Below are 24,419 nucleotides of genomic sequence, written 5' to 3'. Positions count from 1 at the left end.
AGTGAAGACACTTGTTGATGGAAACGCTAAAGCTTTGGTTTTCTCATCCGCGGGCTCGGCACGTTTGCTGGCGCAGTGCTGATGGCTAGCCGAGTTCTCCATCTGCTGGTGTGAGGTGGTGGATGCACCCCGCAGAAAGAGCTGAAAGCGGCATTCCCATTTCTCAAACGTAGCAGCTGAATTTAGCCTTTAAAAAAGGCAGTTCTTATCTTCGTGGTTTTAGTTACATTATTTCCAAACATATCTCAAAATAACAATGAACGTTTTAGTATGAAAGAGGATGGCAAAAACTATTGCTTTAGTCTCTGTAGATTATTTAACTGAAGTATCATCGTTTGATTCATTGAACCTTCAGGTGTGGTCCAAGTGCAGATAAACAAATAGGGCTGGAATATTTTTATAAACTACAGTTAAAAAAATCTCACAGGTTTCACATTTTTTAAGTCGTCCTGTAGGTTTTTCACAAGTAGAAAGAAAGATTCCTGTGCAGTTGAACATACACAGTCCTACTTATTCTGCTGTGGACCACTAGGTATTCTGACTTTTTTTTTTTCTACTTTAATCAAAGGGTTTTTTTGCTGGATAATTACCTCTTTCCATTCCAGAATGTCAGTGGGAATTAGTTTTGCTTCAGAGGGAAGCACACAGCTGAATGGTGAACAGTCATCATTTCACCTCTGATTGGCCAGAGCTTTAATAGCCGGAACATTTCACCTCCACCCCAGTGAACTCCCCCCAGTTTATATACTGGTCATGCACCTTATGGTAGGGAATATCCCTTCGGCCAGTTCTCCTCACCTGTCCTAACCGTGCCCCCTGCTGGCTTTTTGTGTGCTTGTGCACTGCAGAGTGTAGGAAACGGAAAAGAATTTCCTTGGCTTAGGGTAAACACTACTCAACAACAGCTAAAACTTCAGCGTGATATCAACATTATTCTGATACTCACTGTGTACTCTATTCACCTAGAAGTGATGTATTAAACTTCCTATTCTCCTGTCTCCTAATCTTCTGTTGCTATTTTACTTGTAATTCATGCAACATTAAAAATGTTAATATCTGGATTTTGAGTTTAGTAGTTCATAGTGAAATAATTGCAGATAAAATACAGATCTGAAGGAATTATTTTGAAGTGAATATGACTTACTATAGTGTGCTTTGTAGAATTACACTTATGAGCTGGCAAGCTGTTAAAAATTTCTAGGTACTTAGGAAGTTTTTTATTCCTCTAGTGAATATGGCAGGCATTAGGAGGGGCTGAGATACTCGGAGGGCTTTCCTGTTTTGATTCCAGAAGAGAGCAACGTGCCATTGTATCTGCACTAGTATTCTGTTTCAGCTCAAAAGTGAACATCTGAAAAGCATCTCTGGGACATCATCCCTCACTGGGCTTTGCTTCCCCCATAAGGTGATCTTAGCACATGGAAACAAAGTTCCTTTCAAAATTAGCTAAGTTGGTACGTGCTCCAGCTGCTGTTGGATACTTAGCTCTCGGGATGGGACTAGAGCTCACCCAAAGGCAGTTGCTGTCCTCTAGGTGCTCCCTCAAATGTCTAACATGGGTGAAGGGTTCTTAGCACTGTAGGTTTGCAGTGTCTAGCAGGCAACGGAGTGTAAGGGTTTACATAATGTAGACAGCCCGTGCTGACGTATTAAGCCCATGTTTCTCAGTTCTGACTTAAAAATCTGAGGGGCAGAATTTTGATTGAGTAGTAGCTGTCCTGCCTCTTAGTTCTGCTTCATAAAGTTGTCCAGTACTAAAAATATTTAATTACCTGCTAATAGTTGTTAATGTCTTTGTTTTGCAGGATTCACTTGTGATGCCCTTCTGAAAAAACAGCTGAGACTCCATTATAAAAGTATACATTTAGGAAAACTCTCCTCCTAATGTATTTTGCAAACTAATTGAATTGCCACAGAAGTTCAGCATGGGAGGAGCTGTGAGTGCTGGAGAAGACAATGATGACTTAATTGATAACTTGAAAGAAGCCCAGTACATTCGTACCGAGAGTGTGGAGCAAGCCTTCAGAGCGATTGATCGTGGTGATTATTACCTGGAAGGGTACAGGGACAATGCTTATAAAGACTTGGCCTGGAAGCATGGAAATATACACTTGTCAGCCCCTTGCATTTATTCTGAAGTCATGGAAGCACTGAAACTTCAGCCTGGATTGTCTTTTCTAAATCTGGGTAGTGGAACCGGATACTTGAGTACAATGGTGGGATTAATATTAGGTAATTATTATTATTAGGTAACCTGAGTATTTTTATTCAAATATAGTGGGTTTGAATATTTTAGAAGATTATGCAAGCCCTGTAAAACCTTACTTTTACTTCTTTAACGATGACAGTACCATACATAAGGCTGGCTCTTTGAGATGTATTGTCAAAATATTGTATGTTATCTACAAGCAGTTCACTGGTGCTCTAATTTGGTGACATTTCTTGGGTGTTTTGGAAGAGGCAATTCTTCCTGCATTCTGTAGTCTAAAATTCTCATCTGAAAGGAAACAGTCCTTAGTTTTGTTAAAAAGGGAAAGATAGAGTGGAAAAATTTTTGAAGACTAAAATTTTTATCTGCATTTGCAATCTCTTTGTGCCTTTACTGTAGGTTACTGTTCTGATTTTCAGTTTATGGAAGGGAAAATCTAAATTGTAAAGGCTAATTTATTTCTCATGAAGAAACTTAACTGAAAAATAAATCTGTGTCAGTATGCAAACTGATTAAGTACATTTAATCAGTTTTTTAGTGATAAAATTTTGGGATGTAGACTCATGAGACTTTTTAATCAGGTGTGTAGGTTTTCAAAAGAATTTTAACACTCTAGCACTGTGTTTTTTCTTGTTTTCAAATACTTTATCTTGTTTTCAAATACTTCCTATATGAAAAAAGATGGAACTAGTTATTGTTGCCTAAATTAAATTTCAAAACCTAGAGCTAAAAATGCATTAAATCTCCCCATGCCCAGCATTTAGATTACAGAGCACATGCACCAATGACTATTTTTTTTACAAATTGTTTTAATACATAAAACAGCAGTAGTTATTTTGACATGTATTTTTCGTAGGTACAGTTTTCTGGACCATACTGCATGCAGTTTTTCCTTGGTTGCAGAAATCTTGCTGACAGCTGATATACAGATTTAGCTTACATTAATTTATATACAAAACTAAGATGTCAAGTGTTGGTTTGTTAATTTTCAATTAACTTAGTTACTTTCTGTCATCAGTTATTTATTGAAAGGAAGAAATTATGGCTAATAGTGCATAACAAACATCATTTGTTGGTGTCCGCAGTATCTTTTGTTCTAATTAATACTAATAAATAAAAGAGTTATTAACGCTAATAAATAAAAACTGGTTTGTGGAAACAGGAATTATGGTCATTCACAGGTAAAAATAAGGTAAAGCTATCTGCTCTCTTAGAGTGTTTCTAATTGAGAGTAGATATTTTAAATTCGATTATAATATTTTAAGTGCAGTATTAAAGCACTTAGTAATATTAGTAAATATTGCAGCATTGTTTTCTCTAAAATGTTTTTTCAGGGTAGTGACTAATGGTACTTGTTTATTTCTGTCTTGTGGAAAGCTTTGTTACTTCATTATTCTTTCTTAACGAATATGTTAAAAAAAGACATATGTTTATTGCACTTGATTCTGTATTCTGCATTTGTGTCTCTGTACATAACCAATTTTGACTGGCTGTTGAACACTCCTGGTTTTGGCCTCTCTGTGTTAAGCAGAATTCCTATCCTTCAGAATAGTATATGCAGAGTTGAGAGAATTAAACAGGAAAAGACTTGTCTTCTACAGTGGGTGAGGTTGGCTGACGGCCCCTGAGGAGCACAATTACCTTGCAGATGTTCCCAAAAAGGCAGCTCAGGTACTGATGGTCCCTAGCAGGGCATGAGCAGCCTGGAGCAGCAACTGCCCAGCTACTTAGAGAAGTAGACTTTCCATGTTTTGGAGTGCTGTATCCTGTCACCAAAGTCTTAGTGTTTGTAATGTGTTTTGAGTTCTAGGCTGAGGCATAGAAGGTATAAATGCAATTTATGTGTCTTTTCTTTCTTACTATACTCCTTCTGATAAAACTAGTTATGTATAATAATTATACTTAGGTGTTTGTTTTAAACCAGGGAACAGTTGCTTTAACAAAGAAAAATAAACAGATGTTGTTTTCTGACAAATAAACCATATTAATTTTTAAAAACTCACTTTTTTTTTTTCAAACCGATTTCAGCGTACACTGCAGTGAGGAGCAGAACCATGTGGTTTTTGACAGTAGTTGGGTATCTTTCCATTTGACAATATAGTGAGTAATGTTTTGCCACATTGGCAATGTTAAAATGACTAGGTTAAATTATCAAATAATCTGAAACTGGTGATCACTTCTAAGTATAGCAACATACTAAAAAGACTGTGCACCAATCCACAGAGAGTAAATTAACTGTTGCTGAAACTGTTAAAATGTAAACGAGGCTCAGACTAGGAGGTGGAATTGCTATCTCATTACAATGAAAGAGGCCTGTTGATTTCAGAGAGTAGTGGAGACACTGGTTTCACATTTTTAGAGTAGCTGACTCTGCTTACATGTCCAGCTGTGACTTACCCAGTGAGAAAAGAGAGCACATTTCTCATCTTTCCATTTAGATTACAGATGCTGTGGTGTATGATGGCGTCATAGTGTTTTGCATTCATAGTTTTCATTTCAGGTTGTTAGAGCAACTGACACTTGCAAGATGTTTCAGTTGCTTTCAAAATTACGTACTTAAAGGAATGTACATGTGAATTTTTGGACAGATGATGTTTATGCATTTTTAATGTACCTTAAATAATGAGGTTAAGGAAATTGTGATTAATTTTTAGGTAAGGAAAACTTACCTGTATGCTGTAGAGCTGTTAGAAACATCATAGTCTATTATGGTACAAGAGAATATTGAACAGCTAGAAAGGGGTTGCCTATGCCAATGGTTTTTTAAAGCGACCAATAATAACATGAATTTACAGTAAAAATGAATGTCAGCAGAAGGTAAATGTTTTCACAACTTCTAAGAACATCCCTTGGATGATAGCTAACTCTTGCCTGCAATCAATGGGGACTTAAAAGCTCTGCCAGTGGTAACCTAGTGGATTGCTTTTATTTCACCCAGCAGAAAATGTTCTAAACTATGTTGAGTTGCAATTATTGATCAGGTTAATGGTATATGTGCTATATTTTTGTTGCAGTAAAACAAAATCTCTATTACTAACCCTAGGTCTGTTTTGTTAATCTGTGTCCTAGAAAAGACAAATTGAATTCTATTTCACTGGAGTAACATCATGGAGCTAAATATCTAGGAAAGATTTAGAATGCTGTAGAGGATATAAATATAGGTTTTGTCTAATCTTATTGATGTTTACTTTCCCTCTTTCCCTTCCCTTTCCCTTTTCCAATTCTATGCTCCAATGACTAAAGACCCTGGGCTATGAGTGCATGTTAAATTTAGAATCCTTACAGCAAATGTGACTGTCTGATTCAGATTCCTTCCTGATGTGGTTAATCCTCATAATACTGTCTCATGATTTCTTCTTGTTCCTGAAATAATAGCATTAACTTCAGGCACACAGTTTGACTTGGAATTGTACTTGGATTTGATCACAGGAAGGCAGTGCAGTTGTGATGGGATTGTGATGAGTGGACATAATGTGTGGGTAATTTTGCTGTTCTTGGTGGAAATTAATTATGATATTAAATTAGGAACAAATTTCTGATTTTGCAGTCTGCAAAACAGAGGAGCATATGTGGCTAAGGGATATAATACCCAATCTCTAAATTGTCAGAGGATGAAAAGTTTGCCATAAGAAAGCTTGAAAATCTCAATATCAAAACACAGACTAAATTGTAATTTTTATTTGTTGTATTCCAAGTAAATAATGTTTTGAAAAAGAATTTGCTCAGACTGACTTCAGTGTAGTCAACTTACTTTCTGCATGCTTACAAAGAAAATTTGTTCTGTAATTGTTTTGTTGTAGTTCTGTCCCTGTTGTTTTATCGAACCTTTGGCCTTTTACCTTCCTCTTTAAGCACCAGTAATGCAGATGCAAAAAATAACTTTGTCTAGCAGTGTTTGGAGATTTCTGGTTTATGTGGTTTTGATGTTTTTACACTATAGTGCTTTTCCATGCAGTTTTGCTGTGCTTAGAAAAGAAACATCACAAAAACACACCATGCTGTTTTTATTTACAGGACCTTTTGGGATAAATCATGGAATAGAGCTTCATTCAGATGTTGTGGAATATGCCAAGGAAAAGTTGGAGAGCTTCATAAAATACAGTGATAGCTTTGATAAGTAAGTATCTAATTTGTCAAGCTTGCTTTGCAATAACATTTTTGGTTTTAAACTCAGCATGCCATTGCTTATGAGCTTAGGGAGGGGAGAAGAATGGCATGACACAATCAAAACCTAAAACTTCCAGTTTGTGGCTCTACTCCACGAGGTAAGTTGCGGCTTAAGAAAGCACTCTTTGGAAGTATGGGAGTATTTCTGCTGTGCAGTGCTTAGCAAAGTGGATTTCCCTGCATTTTGGCGATGTGTATGCAAACATGGATACGTGTGCGTATGTGCATGTACATGCATATTTGCATTTAGGAGAGTAACATGGTATGTGGGTGTCTTTGCATGTATAGAGCAGTTTTTATCGATTAAATCAGTTTTTATGTAGTTTTACATCATCTCTCTGTACAGTATTAACTTTCTTTCTAATCTACCCCTATTGATCAGGACATGAGTAATTTTTTCTAATTGCCTTCATGTTTACTTCCTGAAGAGATGGACTTCAGAGTATTCATCTATGCTCATAGCCCTACTCATTTTTACTTCAGGGTATAACTCTGGGTTCCAGGGCTTTGAACCTAATCAACAATTTTTTATTATTTTAAGTTGGCCTGTAAGAATATTGGGAGTCTCTGCCTCTGTTGAAGGGAAAGCAAGGTTCTGGCTAGGGCTGTTCTTCGTAAAGACTTCTTTCCTTGCAGGCAATACATTCTCCAACAGTGATTATAAGGTAACTTCTGGAAATGCTGAAAATCTTTTGAATTATAGGAGTAACCTAAAAATTGCACATTCTGCACCTATTTTCTTCCCCTGTGGGCAGCAAAGAAAATTTTTGCTATCCTTTTGCCTGTGTAATATGCTTTATGACTGCCACATTCTTGATTATGTTGGCTGGAGCTCAATCCACTTTTTCCCATACCCCAAACTTCAGGAGCTCATGTCTGACCACAAGCCTTTCTCTTCATGCTCCTAAGTTACAGAAGAGTATCATCCTAGTGTTACCTGTATCTGAAGTAAATTTTGTAATTCTGATACTGTCTACATTATTTTAGTACTGTGTTAGCCCAGTAAAAGAAATAAAATCATGTAGGAGATCATGCATATCTTTCATTATTATTGTCTTAATTTTAATACAAGCATTTATGTTGGCTGAGGTTAATCTATAACACAAGCTAGAACAAATAAAAATTGATTCAGTGAACAGCTTTATGATGCAGTTTGTGTCTTAAAATGTGTGAAATATGTTAATTTGTGATCACTACTAATACTGCATTAATGGCTCTGTTAAGTTAGATGTACCTGCTAGCTAGTGAATCCTGGCACATACCTTGTGCATTACTGTAGGTGTCTGTACAAGACATACAAAAGCTGGTTTCGATTGGAATGTCTTACCAATCAGGTGATAGGTTTATGTACAGAAATTAAAGGAAATTGGGGTAGCAATGAAGTTTTGTCATTATTGAAACAAAATTTGAATTGGATAGTTTAGTAAATGAATAGCAGAACAGTGGGGGGTTGGTTACACTTCAAAATGTGCAAGAACTTGAGACAAGCAAAACAAAACTGTTAAGCATGATGTAAGTAAGTGTCAGTGTTGTATGTGTTCCAAAGAAATATGACTCTCCTCACCAACATAACAAAAATTATACTTCTGTGAAAGTGCTTTTTGATAGAAATCTGCCTGTAATAGCTGCAGTTCAGCTGATACAATAATGGTTGCCTGGTTGGATTTTGTGTTTTGGGGGTAATTCCCAAGTTGTCTGCATAGCTTATTCTGGCTGATTGCTTTCTTTGTAAATATTCTGTATTTTAATGTAGTTAATGAAGATGATGTATGGGGTTTTTTTTCTGTAGTAGAGTTCTTTTGTATTCGTTTTTACTGTAAGTATTAATATTATATCCTGAATTTTAAGCTGACTCTCAAAGTAACGTTCTCTGACTCAGTAAGTCTGGTTTTGCTTCTTGTTCCAGTAACTTTTTCCTGCATCTTCATTTATAAGTGAAAGATTTTTACCCAGAGTTATGGTACTGCACCATCTGAACTTAACTACTACTTTGATCAGTTTAGTATTTGGCTGAAAGACCACCCAGGGAAGGAGGTGTGTGGTATCTGTCTGCTGCTGAACACTGGTGTATTCCAAGCACGAATCATCACTGAAAATAGATTACATGGCAGACTGGTATGAATGAAGTTAGTTGTCTCAGTGAATGTGTGTGTGAAAAATAACTTTCACTTGACCAGCAGCCTCCAACAGGGTACCCAGGGAACATAAAGAGTGTAGAGACTATGACGTGTGTTACTGGCAATTATGGAGTTACACAAATGGGAACTCCAGTAAAGCTTTGTTTTGCCACTTCCCTGCATTCTTGCTTTAGTGTATGGAGTTCTGCAGTCTGATTTGAATGTTCTAAGCATTCTGCTTTTGAAACACAAACCACGACTTTAAACTTATCTGTAGGTACTTGGAGAGCTTCAGCTTGGATCATAAATAAACACTTTGTAACTTTGTTCCTTTGCTTGGAGTAATAGGCAGTGGGTTTTGCATCTGACTTCTGTGTGGAGCTGGGTCATGATGACTTAGGTGGGTTCTTGCCTAATAAAACAAGATGGAATATTTCTTTTATGCCATTTGTATGGGGGAATGTTCCAGTGCTGTGTGATACAGTTTAACTTGCTTTTTTGATTCCTGTTAATAAGGTTGTTGAAGTACAATAAGAAGTTTACTTTTCTAGGATTCAGGTAAGGTACTTCACCAGAAACCCGACAGTATATAAAATTAGCGTGTCCAGAAGGATTTGAGAGTCAGCCTAAAGGGAGGGCTGTCTGTCTCTGATAGCTGGTCTTATCTCAGTTTTGGCCTCTGGAACTATTCATCAGAAGAGTTCTCAGATACCTGTTTCAAATAATTTCAGTAATTACTTGTATTTGTATCCATATCCCACCAATCTATAAAAACAGTTTTCCTCTAAATGGAGATGGAGTTGTGCATTCTGAAAGATAAAATGGTGCCTTGATTTACTTGATGATGTATGTTTGCCAGTAAAAGCAAAGGAGAAGTTCTTTCTTGAAAACATCTGAAAGTGTCATGATGGTTGAGGTACAAAGATTTTAGATATAGACTAAAGAAAATTCTTTGAGTCTGAAACATATGTAAGGCTCTCTTTCATTCTTGAAACCTTCAGAGAATGCATGCCAATTAAGGGGAAAATAACCATTCCTTAAGAAGGCTCTATCTAAAACACATATGTTCAAGTACCAGGCCCCGCTTCACCTGTTTATTGAAGGGGAATGTGTTGTCTTTTCTGCTCCCATTCGACTTCTAGACCTAGAATATCCAGCTTGGAGAGAGAGCCACAGGGCAAGGCTAGGTTGCCCATCTTCTAGCACCCTATCAAAACCCAAACCTGGGTAAGCTGGTGAAGTCCCTGCTGTGAAAGAAAATCACCAACCCTTCTCAAGATCAAAAGAATCCACTTCAATGGTAAGTGACAAGAACCCTAGTACTAATTCTGGGATAACTGTTATTGGTGAAACTTCTTCCTGAAGTCCTGTAGTAGATTGTGTTGGCATTAAAGAACATCTTCCAGTGGAATGGTTTTTTTTTTTCATTGAAGTATAAGACTACTGGTAGGACTCTAAAAGCTCACTTTTTAAATTAGACTTGAAGGTGATTCCCTGGTGTACACACAAAGAAAAACAGAGCTGCTTCGTGCTGGTCAGCTGGCTAGTGATTGCAGTAAAAATCTAAGCAGGAAAAAACAAACTGTCTCAAAAACTTACTGATGACTTTCTCAGTTTAAATCTTACTGATAACTTAATTTCACATAGTGTAAATAATGCTTTTTCAGTGGTGAGTGAATTCTTTTTGAGATTTAATCTAATCAGAGCAACACAGGCAGTAGGATTCTTTGATGGCAGAGGTTATGTTAAACAAAAAGGGAAGGAAAATAGGGGGCTTGAAACATGGTCATTTTATTTATTTAGAGGTATGAGGGAAATACTACTTATTGTTCTTTACCTTGTAAACCAGAAGGCTCCAAAGACAATTGAATCTACACTTACCTGGGAAGGATCTATACCTACATTTTCCAAATATTTAATAATAACAAAAATTGATATTCTTGTCCTGAGAACAACAACTGAAATACCTTTTAAAAAAATCCCATAGTGGACACTGCCCTTGGAAATCTCTTATGTCTACAAATTTTGATAGTAATTAAAATTTTTCTTGCATTAAAACAAGTGATGACAATAATTTGTATATAGCTCCTATGAAAGCGGATCTGAAATCTTCTTCAAAGTTTCTTTCAGTGAATACATCAGTGTTTAAACATTAGGTTCTAGGAATGCTTGGAGTAAGATTACTGATTTAGGAAATTCTTGTTTGATATAAAGGAAGCTCTGAGATTGTATTCTTAATGGAACTGCACAAAGAGGCCACACCTTTCTAGGTTAAATGATGTGTAGCTTTTCCGTCTTTGTCTTTAAGTCAGCATGGGAACTCATTTTGCAAATGCCCTAGCTTTATACATCAGTTTTTGGGTTTGCTTTTCTTCACCAACAAATGTGCTAGAACTGATGGAGATTTTGTTTCCTTCTTTCCACACTTTCCATTTTTGGAAAGTATGGTCAGCAGTATATTGGAACTAGGGCAAAAGTGCATTAGTATATGGGATAAAAGTAAGTGTTACTTCCTCATCACAATAAGGAAAATTGTTTAATGTTTTATCACGTATTTGCAGACTCTACTCATTTTGCAGATTCATTTTAATGTCTGGTCGTTAATTTGTTTGGTTTAAGGGTAGTTTGATAGAAAGCTAATTCCATGAGTTCTTATGCTGGATTTACCATTCTGTTTTGAAATATTTATTAAGATACGTTGGTTTGGGGTTTTTTTCCCCACAAAGACTTGTGTGAAATTCTTTCTTCTCATGTAGTGTCACGGTAGTTCACATGACAAATGTTAACAATTTGCCAACCTTTTCTTATACATTATTAAAGTTGAATGGTAGTCCTTTATGTCCTAAATTTAAATAAATTTAAATAAATTTTGCATTGGAAGGGAATTACTTAAAGTAGATTGATGGTACTGAATGTGAATTCAGGCTTTTTGGAGCTTTGAGTTGACCAACTAAAGGAAATGTGTGTGGATGGGGGGAAAAAAGCATACTAAATTCATGCTGACATGGATTGTCTTTCTATAAAGGCTGTGAACAGTGATCTGAGAGATGTGAGTGTAGTTAGTAATTATGGGGATAGGCAGAAGTGTACTGTCAGATGATATTTTGATGTGAATGTAGTAGTTGAGAAGTGTGAAATGTAGCTGGAGTGGTGCTGGTTTTAAGGACTAAATAATTCTTATCATAGCAAAAATAGTTTTAAGTGGTTCCTCTATATTGCTTTTTTAAATCTCGTAATATATTTTACTGTTTCCTTCAGAAACAAATCTGTGGATGCCAACACGATTTTTTTCCTTCAAATTACTTGATATTTTTCTCCAATGTTACTGACCTTGTTCTTTTTTTAAAAAAATCAAGTATGTTTACCACTTAAAACAACAAAAAAGGAGACAATTCATATCTCCTTGCACTTAGTTTCATCTTCACAAGACACCAGCATAGCATCCTACATTCATGGAGGTTGTATAGGTCGAAGAGCTTAGCCCAAGAAGTGTCCTGTATATTTTTAGAGCTGGACGTAATTAAAGGTGGGGTTCATGGGTGGGTGTCATATTAGGACCAACCCCAGTGAATCCCCTTGTAAAAAATCCCAGCTACTATGGTAGGTTAGTGTTACACTCTCCAGCTTCATTATTTAGTATTTTGCTATGACACATATACTGGATTGGTGGATATGGATACAAGAGCAACAAACTTAACCTTAGATCTTTGCTGTAAATGTTTTAAATGGTTGTTTATTTTATTACAGTAGTACTTTGCTGTGTTGCTAACTATAGGGAATCTAACTTAAAAACATGGACAGTTACAATCTATTACTTGATAATTTTCTTAAGTTTCTGCAGCAAAGACAAAAACTCACTTTAAATTCTGCAGGTTTTTATTTTTTTTTCTTAATGTAGCTGGAAGAAAAGTTCCTTTGCCTTGAACTTGAAATGCCCATTCCATGCAAAAGTCTTACATGCTTGAAACTGCCTGGTTATCTTGGGCCATTGCTGCATGTCATATATGTGTGCTTAAATTTATTCTGTGGCAAGTATTTGTTTAAACAGAGATTTTCTGTTGCCATGTTATGAGTAATGGGGAGTCTTAATTTCTGTGTTCTTAACTGTTGGTTCTCTTGCAACCAAGATAGCAGATTCAGCTGAAGAACTTGAAGTGACTAAACTTTTCCAGATAGTTCCAGCACTTTTTTCCCTTCTTTTTGTTGTCTGGTGTGTGAAATAGGTTTTTTCATGTTACCAGTATAATCTCTGTAAAGCTACCCTGGTCACATGGTAGAAGTGAACAAACATTAAGGAACATTTGGCAATTTTTAGTTGCATTTCAGCTTGGAAATAAACAAAATTTTTAAGTGAAATACTAGCTTTTCTTGATAGTTATAGTACATGTTTGTCAATACTGCATGTTAAAGCAATAAATGATTTTATTTTCATCAATATTAATAAAAGATAGGTCCATGTAAAAATGAATGAAGTGTAATACCTGGTCTGTTTTGATACCCCAGATGCAAAAGGAATAAAAGAAACTTTGTGGATGTAGCGAAAATTAGTACTAAAAGAACTGGGGTTTGATTGTTTTAAAATGGAACTTCCTGTAATATGATTGATACGACTTTCCCACTGTAAGACTAACATGCTTGTGATGCTCCTGGTAGGTATTCTAAATACCAAATACTTCCTTGTATTTGTAGAAGGTTTGTATTTAAGTTTTAAATCATTTCCTGATCAGTTGATGGGGTCTCATATACCTGAGTAAAACCAATCTAAACTTTACTTTTTTAAAAAATTACATAGGCAAGTTAGCAGAAAGAATTTTCAGAATTATACTTCAGTCTGTGTTCTGTCATCTCTCATTACTGGATTGGATAAATATAAGAAAATGGTACATATCTTTATCAGCTCTTTCTGATTCAGAGGTTTGTGTATAATCAAAATCATCTTAAGATTCAGGGATCTGGGAAAGAGTCTTGCTGCATCACTAGTGAGTTCTGTGTTTCATGGGAGTGTGGAGGAGCAAGTTTCACTGTTCTACAACTCAACTAGTCCATGAAAAGTCCGTGGTGTTCTACTAAGCAGGAAAGCAGTATGCTTTTCTTGTATTTTTGGTATATCTGGTATGAGTCACTGTTCATACCCTAACATATGAAGCAGCTATTTCTGAATATCATGAGAAGCACAAATGAAGAGGGATTGGCTTTTAAACAGGCATGTTGCTGTTACCAGAGACAGTTTATCACCTTTTCCTCCCATTTCTTCTACCACCTACTTTTTCCTTTCTGGGTAACAGGGAATTACATGTGGCAGTTTGTGAACTAGCAGCAGACCAGCAGCTAGCACACCAATTCAGGCCAGGTTGGGGTGAGCATTGCACAGCCAGGTGAGCTGATTAGATCTCATTTTATATCTGACATGGATTAAAGAGCTGTCTTCAGAAATTGTGTATTACCTAGTCAATGAAATGTTTAGTTTTGCTGCAAGAAATGAGTCTGTCAGGAAAACCACCTGTTGACAGACTGGGTTGAAACTAACTGAAAAACTATGTGGAGAAGGAAGGTATTTTTTGAAGTAAATGGAATAACAAATGAGCAGCTGTTGCGATAACGAGCTTTGTGTCTTCACAAAACTCTGCTAAAAGTGTGGAGGAAGCACAGTCCAGACAATCTGAAGTTCCTATAGGAAGACTTGGTCTCTATTGCTTATTAACCTATTTTACTCTTAGAAGCATATTAATTTGCTTCTGTGTCTTTGTTTGGACTTCGTGCCCTTCTGATTGCATGCTGCAGAGCTAAATGACAAATTATTTTCAGCTTTTACTGTATTAGTAAAGACTATTGTGGATTTTTTCCTCAGCTCATGTATAGAGTATTTTGTGTCTGGGGAATGTTTCAAGGGGTTTTCTTGTGTCTTGTTTTTTTTCTTGTGTCTTGGATAGTTTGGTGTTCCTCCTTGTTTTAAGAGGGTGTGACCAGTGTATTCATGAGCTTTTAGGGTGGTTTCTAGTAGAGGAAACAGGACTATCTGGTAACAAATTTGGTAGGTTTTAAAGGAGCATTCTAAGAAGGTAAGAAATTGTGAAAGTTGTGGAGTGGGCAGGCAGGCAGGGAGGCCATCTTCATTTTTCTATAACTAACCAAGGACTGTGTCAAGATTTAAAATTGCCTTTTGGAAAAGTACCATATTCATTATCTCCCTGCCCCCTCCCCCTTCCTCTTCTAGTTTTTAAGCCCACAAAAGTACTTTGCTCAAACTTTCAAATTAAAATGATATGTTAGTACTTGATTTAAAGTGTAGGCAATCTGAAATGAAAACTATAGCATGTTTGACCTGTACGTGGAATGTAGAAAATGTAGGAAGGAACATGATAGCCCAAGTGCTTACAGAATGAGATTTGCTTCTTCAGCAGATTGAGCAGTGTCTTGAATTTCATTTTCTGCCTTGTCTAATGTATTCTAGATCTTTCTGTGTTAATCTGGAATTATTTCAGCCATGGTTCTGGCCAGTCTAGCTTCACCTTCTCAGTTTGTGCAACAAGGCAATTTATCCTACTCCACTTCCATCTCCCTTTTTTGTCTTCAATTGACCAGTGTTGTTTGTAGCCTTTTTTTTTTTTTTCCCTCCCTCTGGGTTTGGAAGAGAAAATATACACTGTTGACCACAAGAAGTGCATGAGAGATTACCATGCAGTAGTTGTAAAAAGATTCTGAGGTCGGTCTGGACTAGAAGCAAAGAAAGAAGCATTGGAGTATTTTCAAGATCAAGCATCCCAACTTGGAGAGAAAAATACACTTCCAGCAAAAATTTCGATTTCCAGATTTGTTAATGGCAGCGCTCTAGATCAGAAAGTCAGCCAAGCCTTACAGGCTTCATCCCTAAGCAGTGAAAGCTGCCAACTTCACTGTAACTGAAAAAATATTGATTTGAATGTTGTCCGGTACTGTACTGGGATTTGCTAATGCCAGCCAAGCAAAAAGAAAAATTACTTTCCCCTGATAGTCAGCCATAAAGTTCATAAAATGGCTACATGTATTTGAAGTTGCTAGAAAAATTCATTCTTTCTGTATGCTGTTTGAGATGCATTGGACTTTAATACTGCCAGATGAAGTTTATGAACTTTTTCATGCAACAACAAGGGTGTTAGGTTTTATGTAATATTTTTATTCAAAGAAAATCATAAATCCTTTCTATGAGCTACTTTGTAACCTCTCCTCTTATATATAAAGTGCTTGGGGAAGATGCACAGTTATTCGCTCAATGAATTTTTTTACAAAATGGTAGATTTTATTATGGTGTTAACAGCTAAAGCAGTAACATGCTTCAGAGATTTAAAAAATGTGAGAAAATAACAGTGTTACGACAAATATATGCAGCTTTAGCAATAAAGTACTGCCCTGTACATTTTTCCTTTGGTATTTTATGCAGTGAGAGAACACCTACAGTCCTTTCAACTTGTGTTATAAACTTTGGTCCACTAAAATGCAGTTGTATTACTTCCGTTTACTGAAAAAAATGAGATGTTTCTGAGCTAAAGAATCTTTTATTTTTTTGCTTTGTGTGTGGTCAAAAAAATGTCAGACTTTTCCATTGAATTACTTTTTGGGGAAAAGTGGATTGGGCTCAAGATGTAAAATTGGGATGTAGAGATTAAAGAGCTTTTAAATAGACCCTAACTGATAGAAAATGAAGGGGAGCTACTAGGAAATGAAAGTTTTCAATATTTATTCAACAGCCTGGATATCGCTCATTGTTGATAAACATACTGTTTAGTAGTAGTTGTACCATACAGCTTAAGATTTCTTCGGATGAATCTACTGGCTTTTAGTTAGGAAGGTGATGTTTTGAAGCTTTCTCTCTTTTGCATAATACATAATTGTAACTGCAAGAGTTTTTCTTCAGTGATCCCTGATATGGCAGAAAAAAAAAACAGATTACTTTCAAAGTAAGATCTCAATACAAACTTTTAAATTACATATGCTTATCATTCTTCATGATATAAAGGAAGATATGAAATATATTTTTCTGTCTGTATCTGGACTGGCTTTTCTTAAAAATGCTAATTTGAAATGTGTCCCTTCTTTCTTTTTTTTCTTCTTCCCCTTAGATTTGAATTCTGTGAACCTGCCTTTGTGGTTGGTAATTGTTTGGAAATAGCCTCAGACAGTCATCAGTATGACCGGATTTACTGTGGAGCTGGAGTCCAGAAGGACCATGAAAACTACATGAAAATTTTATTGAAAGTTGGAGGCATTTTAGTAATGCCTATAGAAGATCAGGTGACTTTAGTGATAATTTCCCCTTTTTATCTTCTAGTATGAGAAATATGTAATTTTAAGAATGCTTTTGAATATATATTTGACAAAGTTAATGTTCAACTAATGATACCTTGGTTCAATGTATTGTTGCAGTTTAGCAGATACTAATCTTTTAAATGAAGTATTGAGCATTTTTCCCTTAAATTTGTAGGAAAGCATCAATATCCTGCTTTTAACAGTCTGTTTCATGCTATTTCCTGTGTATTATACCAGAACTGCTTTGAAATCTCCCTGCCACACAGACATTTTCAGTCAGTACTTTAAAACGAAGAAACCACCTCTAAACCAGGAGAATTGGTTTCAAAGAATACAAAATAACTATGACTAGTGGGACATTGCAAGGGGAGGAATAAAAAAAACAAAGGAAAAATATTTCTGTATTTACAGCAGTTTTCAGTGTTGCTTTTCCATGTTAGAGGTAATGCTTTTCAGACAGGGGCATATTATTTTAATAATACTTCGCACTTTTATCACTTTCCATTCTTAGACCTCAAAAGGCTTCTCAATGGTAAGTATTATTCTCCCTGTTTTACTAATAAGGAAATTAAAAAAGGCACATCGTGTGACTTAAATTGATGTCCTCCTAAATACAGATAATTGCTAAAATGCTTGTTGATAAGCATGTTAGTTACTTTACTTTCAAAAAAGAATTCTCACATTATTCATCTGCTTTCTTAAAATACCAAAGGAATTTAAGCATGGCCTGCATGATTCTGTTCTATAAATAATTTCATTATTTATTCAACTTAGATACTGTCACTTGAAATTGATTGAATTCAACTTAAAAGTAGTCACAAATTAGGGGAGAAATTAAAACTGTGGCTATTTTTACCTTATATACAAATGGATAGGGACTTAGAGCATATAAAGTATGAGGAGCAGCTTCAAGATCTGAGATAATCTAGTTTGCAGAAAGACACCAAGGAAATGTTTAATTCCTGTTGTCTTCCTGAAGGGGTGGAGAATTTATCTGGTAGACGGGAGTCCAGTTCTCCTCACAGGTGTACAGCATACTGAAAGAGTATTACAAATTGGCAGCAGGGGAGCTTTCTGCCTGCAAATAATGAAGACAGGTTTTCATAGTAAGAATGGTTGAAGACTACAGCAGGTTACCTAGGCAGGTGGGGAATCTCAGTCCTAGATCTTTTTTCACTTTATCGGAAAAGCTTCTGATTTAACTTTGAGATTGGCCCTATTCAAGGAGGAGCGTAGGACTCCAGAGGTTGCTTCCAATCTAAAGTATTCTTTGATCTTTTGGAAAATGAGAAAAAACACCACTTACCTTAGTTTTTACCTTAGGGCCTTAGTTTTCCAGCTGCATCATTTCCCATCATAAAAGAGCCTTATTTAGTACTCTAGTGACAAAGTGATATTTCAAGGATTATCAAAGTCCTTTTTGTTCATAAAACAGCCTTAATTCATTAATTTTAAAGCAAAACAAAAATAGGACTGTGTTTGAAACCAATCTGAATAGTATTGCCTATGACAAAACTGTAACCACTGATTTGGTTTTGGTTTTGTTTTGCAGCTAACACAGATCTTGAGAACGGGACAGAACACATGGGAAAGTAAGAATATCCTTGCTGTTTCATTTGCTCCACTAGTGCAACCAAACAGAAATGACAACGGCAAACATGACACTGTAGGACTGCGTAAGTTTGTGCTCCCTCCCTTTGGCTTGCAGGCATGTTACAGTGCCTGATGTTGGAGGTCTGGATGCTGAGAGGCTGTGCTGCAGAAACATTCCATTTAGCAAAGCAGTAGTTCACTGATACGTTTTTGTGCTCCTGGTGCGTGGTCTGTGTTGCTTCACAGTTATTATTCTGAACTTAAGTTAATAATTTAAGTGACAGAATGCTTCCAGCTTCCTTTCCAGCCACCTTTTCCTTTTAAGTTCAGCTTCTCTATTCCAGTGGTGTAGATAAAATAACCAGCTAGTATTAACATCCTTCACAGTGCTTTCTTGTGGTCTACCAAAGAGAGTATTTTTTTTTTCTCTTCCTCCTGAAATGGAAGGAAGGGGTCTAAACTGGGGCTGTGGTATGATAGGATATTAATAAGCCCAAGTGTGCTTTATGTCTGTGTGCAGTGGATATAGTCATACCTAGCTGTTTGTTATTAGTCACTGGTATTGGCTTTCTAGGTGCAATGCTTTAAACAGAGGTAGTAAAGGTATTTAGAAAGTCTACCTCTTGCCAAATGGTAAGATAGGATGATAACAGCAAAAGGAGAAAAAGCTGACAAAGAAAAGTGAAGAGTTGAAATTTTCTGTCAGAGTTGTCAGGGCTAGGAGTAGAACACAGAGCTATGGTAGCATGTGGAAATTAAATAAACCCAACGAAAAGCCCAAAAGATAACATGTTTTAACTGTGAAACTGATATAAGCTCTTCAGGAGTCCAGGATGTCCTGTCAGCTTGCCTGTAACTGCTGATCTGGATACTAATTTTGAGTGTGTGTGAGCTTGCTATGATAGGTAGTTTTACTTGTTTTTATGCAAAAGATAAAGATCATGTCCTTTATGTAATTGATTCCTATGCAGAAATAATTAATTGTTTTTGTTTTAATACTTGGTTTGAGCCCTCAGAAGTCATTTCCTGAAATGAATTTAGTAATTCAAGATTCTTCTTCCTCTGTTCCATCCATAATACATAGGTTTTGTCATATCTTAACAATGAAATACAGAGGTGGTTAGTCAAACTTTATGATGATTTTATACAGTCTAATTCCCTGGAACAAAAAAGGATTTTCCATCAACATTCCTAAATTTTCAGAATGGGGAGTGCACACCATGCACAGTCAGAGCTGAATGGTAGTACAAGGTGTTTCCTGTGTTATAATTTCAAAATGAAGTTTTAGTGAGAAGAGGAAAAAATAGCCAAATGTGGTATTGTTCAGATTTAAAAGAAAAATGTGTTAGAGGCTTGAAGTTGTTCTGTAAAATGAGATTAGTGAGATAGGCTGCTTTCCACTGCTCAGGTGGATCTGGTTTTATTTAAAAAGTTAAAAATAAAGCAAAAGTGTTCTTGTGGGTGTGTTGGGTGTACATGGAAGGGCCGGGGGGTGTAAAAAGGAGTGTGCTGAACCGCAAAAAAAAAAAAAATTAGCCAATTCTCTTTTATAGTAACATTGTCTATTTGTTTCAAGTCAACAGGCCTATAATTTATCTTAAAAGTTCCAAGTAGTCAACATGCTTCTTCTATAAACTTTAGGCAGAGTTTGTAGATGTCATTATTAAGTAAACGTAGAGTCTGTGCCATACTTTGGACAACCCTTGAATGCTCTCTGACATGTGTAGTGTTACATATAGACTAAAATAACTCACATATATAAAATATCTGTCAGCCATTCTCAAAGAAGAGTCTCTTTTTTTTTTGTAGAAAACTACAGAGGTGGTGTTAAAAAGTTCATTTAATCAATGTAGTTACAGGTTAGGATGCAGTTCATTGGTAGTAGATAAATGGAAATACATGGACAAGTAAATATCTAAAACTTTGCATCCTGCTCTTCTCATTAAAAATGCTTGCATTTGTTATAATTGGCATACAATCTGCAATCATGGTTTGTTTCGCCTGAACTTAAAAGCATGTTCTGGATGGTTAGATAGGATTTTGTTCTTGAATTTTGAGCTAGTTATGCTAAATAAATGGGACTTTTTTTTTTTTTCCTCCTCCCTCTCTTTGGCATGACCTGAAATCAGTATTGTCCATGTTAATATCCTTTCTGTGTCAGATAAATTAGTTAGTCAGCAACTGAAGTCATTGCATGTAACAATAGAGCTTCTTTAAACTACATCAGTAGCTTTTATAGCTGAATGCATTTTCTGGGAGTGTAATTTTTGAAATTACTTCTTCAGTGACTTCTTCCTTGCTGTCGTGCCTGTTAATTTTTTGGTATTCTGTACAGGAAGGAAGTGACAAGTAAGAAAGTTGAACAAGCTTCAGCTTCAGCTGGTGTTCTTTTTTGGTTTTGTTTTCCTTTGAATTAGCCATCCATAGCTCATCTAGGGCACATGTCTAGTAGCCAAGCAATATTTTGTCATCACCTGGCTGTCATTGGAAAACATAAAGTTTTGGCTTTTTTTTTTTTACTTGTTGGTTTGGGTTTTTCTCCCTTTAGGTCTTGAATAATTTTGATACCTCTTCTGCTGCAAAGATACAGGTGGTTTATCTGGTTTGTCACCTGTGAATTAGACATGTCCCTCCCTCATCAGTTAGATGCGGTAGGAAGCGAGCAGAAGGAGGAGGCAGAAGAAAGGCGCTTGCCTTGAACTAATATGGCACAGGGGTAGAAATTGTTTTCACTCAGCAGGATCTTAACATTGGTAGCAGTAGGTGCCAAGACATGCCAAGTGCTAAAAAGTGACAGTACTTGTATAATTTTTAAAATTTATTTTAGTGATCTGTTCATGCTTACTACTTCTCTTGCACATCTTTTAAAAGACCTCTTTGTTTCCTGGACTGTGCCACAGGGTCAAGGTGATACTATCTAACCTTGTATCATTTACTAAAATTTCAATCGAATTGTTTTTGAACATTAGTCTCACTGCCTTGCAGCTAGTTTGGGGCTTTTTTGCTAAAGGGAAATTTCACTTAGTACAACTTACTTTTCTTTCATTTTAGCTCCATGTGCTGTTAGGAACCTCCAGGACCTAGCTCGGATATATATCAGACGCACTCTTAGGAACTTCATAAACGAGGAGATGAAAGCCAAGGGTATTGCTCAGAAGGCTCCTCCGAAACGCAAACGCAGGAGATGTCGTAGACGCAGGATTAACACCTATGTGTTTGTTGGTAATCAGCTCATTCCTCAGCCTCTTGATAGTGAAGAAGATGAAAAAATGGAAGATGATAACAAAGAAGAGGAGGATAAAGATCACAGTGAGGCCTTGAAGCCAGAAGAGCCTCCTCGAAATCTGTTGAGAGAGAAAATTATGAGTCTACCATTACCCGAATCTTTAAAAGCATACTTGACCTATTACAGAGAAAAATAACTTGTTTTAAGTAAGAAATAATGCCTACTGATAGTTCCTTTATTCTTGAAAATGTAGCATTTATTAAGAAGTAGGTGGACAAATTATTATTAGTCTTTCATCAAGACTGAAGTACAGCGATAAATGGTAACTTGTCTCTATCTTGTCTTTGCTACAAGGAAGACTTGCATTCAACAGTAGAATCCCTTTTTAAAAGTCTATTTTTCTTTAAATTTTGAAAATGCTGTTTTAACTCTGATAGAAATATATATTCCATTATGCAGCACTAATCAATATTTTGCATGGTAAGTCTTTTTTTGATCCCTAACAGATTTGTATTGATAAAATGATGAGTGAAATTTTATATATGCTAAATAATTGGTTAAACATGTGCATCTGACTTGATGAGCAATTTGTCTGTATTTATTACTATTAGGGAAACATTTTAAACATGCAGACACTTACCTTCTAATGTCCAAATCAGACCCTTTAAAAGTTTATTTTACTATGGCTTTGTTGCAATCATTATTACTATGTTGGTATAGAGTATTCCAACAACACAAGTGCAATAAATGTATACAGACACTGAATGAGCTGGCTTTAGTGAAATATCAAAATACAAGTTCTGAAATGTCAGATGACCCTGCTACTTCTGCATTTATCTTTTGCCAAAAGATTTTTGCGACTACTAACAGCTTCTCTCAGAGCCTTAAAGAAACACCGTATTGAATAAGAAGCAAAGCAATGCTTACTTCAGCTCTGCTTATACTTAACTCCATTCTACACTGTCAGTATTTCTAACTAGAGGCAATTCCTCATTTGTGGGAAGTATAGGACAGTACGTTTGTTTATTTCTAGAGCTCACAGCATTGAGTCAAAAAGTTTGGTAATTCAAGATTGTAATTTAGATTTCAGTCATCTATATTTACTGCTTTTAAGTAGAGGTAGAATTTCAACAAAAGTTTAGTTTGTATTGCTTATTGGGATAGCTATAATAGTAGAACTTAGAATTTGTTCAGCAAATGCACTTTAGTAAGTGAATTTTATACTTAACATGCATCTCCAAGAAGGTAGACTTGTGCCAGCCTATATTTTGTTTCTGAGCATGGCTCTTAGCACAAAAATATAAAATCATATGCATCTTTTGGAAATCTAAGAGTAGCAGTGCAACTGTGGGGACCCACAATAGTGCTGATTTAAATCCTTCAGTGATTTTTTTTCCTCTTCTAGTTGTGAAGTTATTTGCAGTTCTCATTTTTAACTTTGCTTTTACCATCTTAATTTCTTCATTCTGTTGTGACATAACCATGAGGGTAAAAAGTTTATTAAGAACTTGGCATGTGATACATATTAAAAACCACAATCATAGGAAATGTATGCTTGTTAGACCCAATGAAAAACATTCCCATTGAAATATCCCCCATGATACATTTTATAATACTTGTGACCCTTCTTTTTGTGTAAAACAATGAACAAAATAATCACATATTTCTAAAGCAGGAAATGTTCCTATTCCAAATATTTATAACCAACTAGTATTCATATGGTCTAGCAGTCCAATATTTACTTCAAAATACATTAGCATTTTGTTGCATCTGAGAAGGAAGGTCAGACACAGTCCCATGACACTGACTCTTTTTGGTGCATTTCATGCTGTAGTCCCTGTTTTTAAGGTACATCATAGTAATGTTTAAATGGAATTTCATGAGGCCTGTTGTACCAGCATGTGGAGTTACTTTCCGCAATATATTTACCGTGTAAGTAAGCAAAAGTATTTGAAATAAATATTCTGACTTTATTTTAAAAGCAGGAAAACCTTATAAGAAATAGTTTTCCAAAATAATGATACTAATAAAGTAAATGTGATGCTTCAGCTATAAGAATTGAACATAATCTTGTTTTAAATGGGTTATTTTAGATGGAGGTTAAATAATCTGAAGTTTGAGAGGTTTGTCTCCTTTCTTGGAATCTACATCCATGAGCTCAAGAATGAAATTACTAAATATTACTTAAGTACTTCAAGGACTTTATACAGGATGCTTTTTGGGAATAAATTTCTGCATTCTTTCATGCCTGTATACTTGGAAAAATGGACAGTGGATGACTTGTCATGAATCTTCAGTATGTAAGTTTTTTTTGGAGTCACTGAAAGAGAATGTTTCCTCTGTGTTTTATATGTGGATTTATTTTACACTCTTGAATTTATATTTACATAAATAAAAAGGTAGAAACGCAAAATTAATTAAAATTTAATTTCTGCCATCTCACTTGATGATGGGGACATTGTTGCAATAAAATGGTTTTTTGTGGTTTCTGCTTGCTTGAATTTCTGTGTTTCTGTGGAAGTATTTTCAGTTATTTGGAAATTCAGGTACAAGTTGTTTCATAATTAGGTCAGTAATCTCTTAATAAAGGCTCTTCTTGAATTTCAGAAGTATATATTCTTCCTAAATTGTGAATTTTTGCAAAGGTTGAAAGATGAGATGTTATTCATGAAATGGGGAAAGCTATTTTGGTCCCAGGACTACTTTTGAAGTACTGATGCGGAGAGTTTCCTCAGGAGAGCCCAGAAGCTGAACTTGAGCTATATACTGAAGAACATTTCTATGTTTTGTTTTTTCCTAAATATTGAAATTTGTTTAATCCTCA

General features: G+C 35.7%; 1 protein-coding gene across 3 annotated transcripts in view; it reads left to right on the top strand.

The window, feature by feature from the left end:
* The window catches only part of PCMTD1 (protein-L-isoaspartate (D-aspartate) O-methyltransferase domain containing 1), a 39,436-nt gene extending 15,227 nt beyond the window's left edge, over positions 1-24,209 (top strand). For 2 of the 3 annotated variants that reach the window (XM_038123807.1, XM_038123816.1), the window contains exons 2-6: positions 1,806-2,232; positions 6,224-6,326; positions 16,590-16,761; positions 18,329-18,452; positions 21,421-24,088. In XM_038123807.1, the coding sequence (XP_037979735.1) occupies positions 1,926-2,232; positions 6,224-6,326; positions 16,590-16,761; positions 18,329-18,452; positions 21,421-21,791 (1,077 nt within the window). In that variant the 5' untranslated portion in view covers positions 1,806-1,925 and the 3' untranslated portion in view covers positions 21,792-24,088. Of the gene's footprint in view, positions 1-1,805; positions 2,233-6,223; positions 6,327-9,635; positions 9,794-16,589; positions 16,762-18,328; positions 18,453-21,420 lie in introns of those variants that run through there. The other variant, XM_038123826.1, reaches the window with a different exon arrangement.
* Positions 24,210-24,419: the final 210 nt, after the last annotated feature.

The sequence above is a fragment of the Motacilla alba genome, chromosome 2 (genome assembly GCF_015832195.1).
Source record: "Motacilla alba alba isolate MOTALB_02 chromosome 2, Motacilla_alba_V1.0_pri, whole genome shotgun sequence".
Classification (NCBI taxonomy): domain Eukaryota; kingdom Metazoa; phylum Chordata; class Aves; order Passeriformes; family Motacillidae; genus Motacilla; species Motacilla alba.
Note: the sequence above shows the minus strand (reverse complement) of the source record. Positions and strands in the feature narration are given on the sequence as shown.